The sequence below is a fragment of the Macrobrachium rosenbergii genome, chromosome 22 (genome assembly GCF_040412425.1).
Source record: "Macrobrachium rosenbergii isolate ZJJX-2024 chromosome 22, ASM4041242v1, whole genome shotgun sequence".
In the NCBI taxonomy this organism is placed as follows: domain Eukaryota; kingdom Metazoa; phylum Arthropoda; class Malacostraca; order Decapoda; family Palaemonidae; genus Macrobrachium; species Macrobrachium rosenbergii.
In genome coordinates this window covers 26,182,196-26,190,890 of record NC_089762.1, presented here as the reverse complement: position 1 = coordinate 26,190,890, position 8,695 = coordinate 26,182,196, and the positions used below count along the sequence as shown (strand labels likewise).

The 8,695-nt window shown below is 31.4% G+C and overlaps 1 protein-coding gene across 3 annotated transcripts in view; it reads left to right on the top strand.

Moving 5' to 3' along the window:
* Positions 1-8,695, top strand: part of LOC136850685 (uncharacterized) — a 576,441-nt gene that overhangs the window by 448,521 nt on the left and 119,225 nt on the right. For all 3 annotated transcript variants that reach the window (XM_067124493.1, XM_067124491.1, XM_067124492.1), the window contains exon 3: positions 5,575-5,646. In XM_067124493.1, coding sequence (XP_066980594.1) covers positions 5,575-5,646 — 72 coding nt within the window. The remainder of the gene's footprint in view (positions 1-5,574; positions 5,647-8,695) is intronic.

The window sequence follows — 8,695 nt, the reverse complement described above, 5'->3', positions numbered from 1 at the left end:
GTGCTTCGTTTCGTGATGAAGCAGTTGCGAAAGGTGTGTTTGGTGTGTGTAAGTGTAACTATGCTTGTGCGTGTGTGTCTGAGAGAGAGAGAGAGAGAGAGAGAGAGAAGCTACTACGTCTTTTAAATCATTGGTTGTTTAGTAAGCCGTTTCTAAGAAGGCTACATTTGGAAAATAATACGACAATGATCGGGTACGCCTTAATATGTATTATATGGAGTATTCGTATAAGAAATACTCACAGATACAAGCAAGCACAGTCAATGGGATAATTAATGCGTAGGCTATAAGCGCATTCTTTCTGTAAGAGGAAAAGGCGTTCATTGATTTTATGTATGTTTGTATGTTTAAATATATATGAGTGTATGTATGTATGTATATACATGTGTGTATATGTATATATATGTATATATATATATATATATATATATATATATATATATATATATATATATATATATATATATATCACTGTTCTTAGGAAGAGCATCTTGTAAGTGAAAACACTCGTAACTATATATATATATATATATATATATATATATATATATATATATATATATATATATATATATATATATATATAACTGAATCACGAAAATATGGAACGTGATGAATATATAAATAAAGATAAAATCCACGAAGGAAACAGAAACACTGGAGTGCTGAGAGGCCTTTCGACACTATGTCCTTTACTTAGTAAAGGACATAGTGTCGAAAGGCCTCGCAGCACTCCAGTGTTTCCGTTTCCTTCGTGGATTTTATTTTTAATTATATATATAATATGTATGTATGTATATATATATATATATATATATATATATATATATATATATATATATATATATATATATATATATATATATATATATATATTTGTGTGGTTGTGGCCATACTTCTTCTTAGGAAGAGAATCCTTTAAGAAGAAACGACTTAATGTTGAAAGACACAACCACACAAACACACACACATATGTGTGTGTGTGATGTGTGCGTTTATGTATACTATAAAGATTTAAAGCATTTGTTATCACACTTCAGTAGTAAAATATTTGCCTTTAGATCTGATTAACACGTCACCTCCCTTACGACCAACTTAAGACAGTGAATCATGTGTTATGGAATATCATTTCTGTTTCCTGTCCTTTCTTTCTTTAGCCGTTAATCAGACCTTTCTTTCATCACTCTTTTAATCTTTGTTTTGGATGATTAGATCATTTTGACGAATGATGCATTTCATAATGTTGTATGAGAGAGAGAGCTGTTCTGTTCGGAGACTTCGGACAGAACATTCTTTATAAATTTGTAATTTTCATGTTTTCTACATTCTGTTACTATTTATATTTAAGTGGCCTCAGTTTTACGTCAGTGAATGTGCTCTGAAGCTTGTATATACGAGCAAAGAAATATTCCAACAAGTAATTGTTTATTACCTGATGGTAACTCACATGAAACAGAAATCTTTATTTTTCTTCCTATCTTTGTTATCTGTTGGTGAATGCATTTCATTTTTCTTTTTTTTTGTCTTTTCCTATTTTGATTGCATACGCACACACACACACACGCAAACACACACAAACACACACGTAAACACACACACACACACACTGCTGACACAACTGGTTGAATTGTGAGACCTCTTATATTGTTTTTCATTATGATGTGATATCTATTCCGCGTAAAGATGATACATAATTACGCTGATATACTGCTGATGCTTTATGTTAGTGAGGGGACACACAAGTACATTTTTCAGTTATTTATTTATTTGTTTGTTTATTTATTCATTTACTTTTAGTTGTTGTTGGTTATTAGTATATTTATTCAGGTTTAATAACACCTTAATTGTTGTCGTATTTTCCGAATACAGGCATTTCTTTTTTAGGAATCTTCCCATACAGTTCTTGACTTTGAGGCTTCCTCCATAAGGATTTGATTGTGGGTTATCTGGCGTCACAACCACCAGGGTCACTGACGCCGTTCCTCCACAAGTAGGACCCAGCAGGAGTTAGTTCTGTGAGCTCACCTCACGCGGTATACTGTAGGCATTACTAAATGGCGTTTGCAGCCTCTCCTCAGCGCTTAGCTACACCAACTGTTTACCCTTTACTTTACCTCCATTCATGCATCTTTTCTTCTATCTTACTGTCCAACTTCTCAAACTATTACTTCTCTGTGTAACTATGGAGTTTTATCCAAGTTTCACCTTTAGAACTTTGTATTTCGTCTCATTTATTTTATGGATCTCTTTATTATGCTATCCAAGTGCTGCAACCACATCTTTCCACTGTCTTCGTTGCTGAATTGCTGAAATTCCCGTGTTTTATAGCCGAAGATTCATTCATTCATTCATTCATTCATTCACTCATTCATTCATTCATTCTCTAAGAAAGAAACTGGCATCAATGAAGTAAATATTTTAGTTGCCTAAAATTCATTCATCCTTTCTATTTAAAAAGTATCGGTTATTGATTTATCTGATGGCCCGTTAAGGCATCCTGTCTTGTCATCTTTTCCAGTTATTTTGACGTCTCATTTACATCACCAGAATCCTTGTTAGAACAAGGATTCTGTTATATATTCTTATTTCGTATCCCTCTGTCGTAAATACTGTAATTGGATTTTAGCCACTATTAATATTATGCAATATAATGTTATGCCTAGTAGATAAAGTATCATTGGACAGACAGGCCATCGTAGACAAAGTATCGTTGGACAGACAGGCCATCGTAGACAAAGTATCGTTGGACATTATGGTTGCCATGATCGTTCGATGCACATGATTACAGATAGCCATCGTAGACAAAGTATCGTTGGACAGACAGGCCATAAATCGTTGGGAATGACAAAGTAATGTTGGACAGGGAGGAATCATTCCGGCGAAAAGATTCACGGAATATATTAATTACCAGGCGGCATGACTCATGCTCTTTTATTTGTTTGTTGTATGCCACTCTCGACTCTGGTGTTTGCATGTTTCCTGTCGTCTCTTGTTCTTTCTCGTTTCTGGTTGTGAAAGCATCGGTTGTGAAGTTGCTGTGCATGGGAATGCAAAGATGCTGCTCGTTTTGTTGATTGGTAGGCGTAGTTTAATTAATTTCGTTTTTTATTTTTTCTCTCTTATATTTGTTCGTTTACAATGATCATAGACAAAGTATCGTTGGACGGGTTTATTAAAAGGCCAAGGAAAAATACATTTTTGGGACAGGCCATCAGACAAAGTATTTTCTTAGTTAATCACGTCGTTACAAAAATAAAGGCCATCGTAGACAAAGTATCGTTGCCAAACATTGAAGGAAATGCTACGAGAAAAGAAGTATATATATTTTTGTTTATTTCTTGTAGCATTTCCTCCCATGTTTGGCTCCCACGCTTTCATTTCTGTAGACCTGATTAATTGTAAGGAAATCCTGGTGTCTAAAAAAATTTATTTTTCACTTTTTAGTGCATTTTAAAAAAAGGGGGTTTAAAAATCTTTGTATTATTTTTTTTATTTTATACATTTTAGTTTTGACAGAAATTGTAACAGATTCATGATCGTAGCTAACGAAATCGATATCCTGTCGAGCCAAAGAAGCTTTGAAAAATCAGTAGAGTTGTTAAATTATTCTACCGAGTCAAAGACGTTGTGAAAAATCCGAAGAGTTTCATACAAATCCTGAGATACGGGGAGAGGTCATTGTAGGGTCACTAGAGGTCACTGCTGACCCACTGATCATGTAAGGTTGTACTGTCACCGGGATTGAGTAACCAGACAAAATTTCAAAACCATCGGACGAAGGGAACAGGTCAAAATTTCAGTTACAAGATTTGGCCAAGACTAAAAAACAAACAGACAAGAAGGCAAACTAAATAAAAACACATAAAAATACTAGGTGATTTTTTATATATTTATTTTTAAGATAATGGGTATTGTTTAGAGTAATTCGTGTTAGCTACTGTTAGCAGCTGTTTTGTGTAAGATATTGCTTACTAATTATTTTTATTATTTTTATTAAAAGAAAAAAAAATTGTGTTAATGACTCTTTCCATGTTGTCAAAACAAAAGTTTTTAAATCGGGAACACGACAATGACGTCAATGTCAACCATTGTTCTTATTATTATTAGTTGAATAACAACAGGCTTAGTAGTATTAATGTATTTTTCAGCTACAAACTACTTGACGCTTTATGCATATGTATGTATATATGTATATATATATATATAGACATATATATATATATATATATATATATATATATATATATATATATACAGGCCATATATATATATATATATATACATAGGCCATATATATACATATATCGTATATATATACATATATATATATATATATATATATATATATATATATATATATATATATATATATACACACACAAAAGTCCTTTTCGTAGCACGTCAGTCCTCCCCACGTTATAAGTCACCCAATACTTACTACTTACTCTTATCCTCCTTTCCACTAATATACCCTCTTACACTATTTCTTAATGACAAAAGACACTGGTTCGTTTAATCCTTTGTCTTATTATTTTTAATCTTTCAGTCCTTAGTCCACTTACTTATCCATCGACTCTCGTCCTCCATTTCTTCCACGGGCACAAGAACAGGAATAAACTTCTGTGAAAAAGATCTTATTGATATTCCAATCAGATATTGAAATGTTTGCCCTTGTAAGCCATCTCTTTTATGTAACAGCTCTTACGAACCCATAAAGTTTTATGATTTATATTCTGTTATTATCGAAGCTAGCATTTATCACATCTTATACTTTTCAGTCGCACCGTCACTAGCCTTCCTCTAGAGCAGTGGTTCTTAAACTTTTTTTCCTTGCGCCCCCCCCACTGCATTATGTATAGACCCCACGCCCCCTACGTTTGAAATTTTTGCCAACTATAATCTATAAACGTTTTTATGTTATCTATTTGTATGCTATTATACTTATCATAACAATAAAAGACAATTCATAAACAAGATCTGAAATTAAAATTTACTTGTATTTTGAATTTTTGGCATGTTTTGAGATAATAATTAGAAAATATATGGAAGCAGTGATAACGATTTTGGCAATTTTGTAATTAACATCACAAATTAAACAAATAATAGGCAGCATCTGGCAACTCTGCTTGCGCCCCCCAGTTTAAGAATCACTGCTCTAGAGTTTCTCTTACGTCAGTTTCAAACTTTCACCAGTTGCCGTAACTTCTCGCTATCATGCAGCAATAATGACGTCGTCCTCTGACTTCAATAAATCCATTCTTTCCTATAACCTTTCCTAGTAGTTAGCAGAATCCATCTTCTGTTGGCTTTCCACTTCCGTTCTCTTTCAGTGGATGTATTTTTCAGTTACTGAGACACGACGCCTCTATTCAAACTTATTATTATAAAATGTTATTATTATTATGTTCATGATGTTGTTTTGCCTTCACGGCTTTTGGAATTATGACAGAACCCAAACAGATTGTGGAAGATCAGGCCCCTCACATACTGCGGAGCCAGTCAGTATCTTAATCTCCGATGGTGGCAGGAACAATGAGGATTGTGGTTGTAATTGTGGTTGTTTTTATCTTCCAGGTGCAACCAATGGCTCAGGAGCCATCGGCAACCACATGATAGTTGACAATGGACCCACTCCTCCGCCCCTTGGTGAGTACATTTGATTTGCCTGCTCTCTCTCTCTCTCTCTCTCTCTCTCTCTCTCTCTCTCTCTCTCTCTCTCTCTCTCATATACTTACTTTCGGAAGACTGAACATTATCTAAGTTTCTTGGTTTGCCTCGCCGCACTTTGTTCTGGATATTGAAATTAAATTTCTAGGAAATAAAACTTAAATGGTAACATTTACCGTCCAGCACTAATACTTTTGATAATGATAAGGACAGAAAATTTGTTTTATTTTTCTCTGTTATTACAGTTAATTTGTCTAGTGTAATGGCTCTCTGCCCCTCTAGATAGCTAGATGCTGTCTTCTGCTAGTTGTTTATATTGTTTTATATATATATATATATATATATATATATATATATATATATATATATATATATATATATATATATATATATATATATATATATATATATATATGTGTATGTATGTATATATATATATATATATATATATATATATATATATATATATATATATATATATATATATATATATATATATATATATATACATATATATATATATATAAATACACATATATAGTTTTATTTATATCATATATTATACGTAATAAATAAATCACATATACTTAATGTGAAATTATAAGAGACCCAGTTTCGTATTTATTTCACTTGTGTTGATGTGTGATAAATAAATCACGTGTTAATGTGATTATAATCATGTATGTAGTCATACATAGTATATATATATCCAATAAAATATATACATATATGTATGTAGATATATGTATATAATATATATATATACATATATATATATATTATATATAATATTTGTATATATATACCCATGAGTGATCACTTGCATGTCACCTGGTGTTTGAATTAGTTGTGTTATAACCTTAGATTTGCTTATCTTTATTTTTAAAAATTGTTTCCATTTTAGATGTGTTCCGATTTGCTGCATTTTATTCTTTTATATAAATTTGTGGTCAGCGTTTGGGTTTGATATACATTTAAATATATATATGTATATATATATATAAATATATATATATATATGTATGTATGTATGTATGTATGTATGTATGTATTATTATCGTTTTATGTGACTAGCTTCTTTGTATGCTGATTTTTTTTATTTCCTATGATTTATATGTATATATATATACAAATATAAATACATGATTGTATGTATGATGTATTCGTGCGTCACTGTTTGTATGTCACATTCATATAGGTTACTTACTGCATATATTATGTGATGATTTTTTGCGTTGCATAGCAACACATTTGTGTGCTGTGTCTTACACAGAATATTAATTCCCGGAAAAAAAACCTGAGAGAGAGAGAGAGAGAGAGAGAGAGAGAGAGAGAGAGAGAGAGAGAGAGAGAGAGAGAGAGAGAGAATGAAACAACCGACTTGTAATGAAATTCTCTTCGTTATATTATTAGTTTTGATTATTATAGAATTCATTTGTCACTACCAATGGCCTTTTCCAAGTGTTCGAACGCCGTGGTGTTCTCATTATTCTCATTATTCTTGAAAGGTCATTTTGCGTTTAAAGTTATTTTGCTTAGTTTTCGTTCACCTAAAAGAGTTAATTTACCATGACTTGTTTTGCTTATTTTTTGTTTTATATACAGGTATTTTCATAAGTCGTAGACTTTTTCAAGTTCAAAAATAATCTTCTTGAAAGTTAGTATCAACCCATTTACCAATTTTCCATTGCTTACCTAAGGCCAGCATTATTTCTGATATGCATACTTTTTTTCATATTCTGTATTTATATGAAGATTTGCAGAATTTAAACTAATCAGAGCCACTACCTCACGTGGTATTCATGTCAGCGTGTATTTAGTATCTTTGAATATTGTGAACAGATTCACAATTTCGTGAAAAATAGTTCTGGATATAATAAAAATCCACAATTAAATAGTAAATACATTTACTCCATGCAAAATATTTAAAATAAAGGACAAAAATTTGAACACTTGAACGGTGTTTCTCATCAGTGCTGACGTTAGCACTAATGAGGAACACCGTTCAGGTGTTCTAGATGCTGTCTTTGGTTTATTTTATATTTTTATTTAAAATATATTTACTATATAATTGTGGATTTTTATTACACACTTTGAATATTGTATTGCCACTTGTTTGAAAGTTTTTCCATTAACAGTTTTTTTTTTTGTTTTCTTTTCGCTTCTAACGTGCCTTTTGTCACAGGTGTCTGAATGAAGATTTTAAAACTGTTGCTTTAATTGGATATATACACATTTTTTACCGATAGGTTTGAGTCACTTCTACATTTTTCCTTTTGCTGGTTTGTCTTCAGCTATATCTGTCTATCTATCCATTTATCTATATATATATATATATATATATATATATATATATATATATATATATATATATATATATATATATATATATATATATATATATATATATATATATATATATATATATATATATATATATATATATATATATATATATATATATATATATGCATATACTGGTGTATATATATATAATATATATATATCTATATATATTGTTTATATTTAGATGTGTTCCGATTTGCTATTATATATTTATATTGTCTGTGTGTATGTACATATATACATAAAGGTGTGTGTGTGTATATATATATATGTTTATATATATAGAATGGGTCATTCATTTTTTATTACTGAACGAAGGATGAACACCATATGTAAAAACTTCCACAACCCTGGCCGCTTTATGCACCTTCACAAGAGGTTAATCAGAAACGCCTCTAGTCCACGGTGTCATTTGTATCTTGCATTGTAATCTCACCCTTTTTCACTATTCACATTCAAGGAAGTTCCTCCTCCTCCTCCTCCTTATCCTCCTCCTTTTGCGTTCCTCCTCCACCTCCTCCTCCTCCTCATTTACTCCCAGCACTTTCTCAGTCTCCCTCTCTACCTTCCTCCCAGAATTACCGAATTGGATACTCTTTCCCCCACTTGGCTTAATCCATTTCCTCCACGCGATCAAACAGCTTACAGCTCCATGTTACGTATTTTTTCGATTCTAAAATTG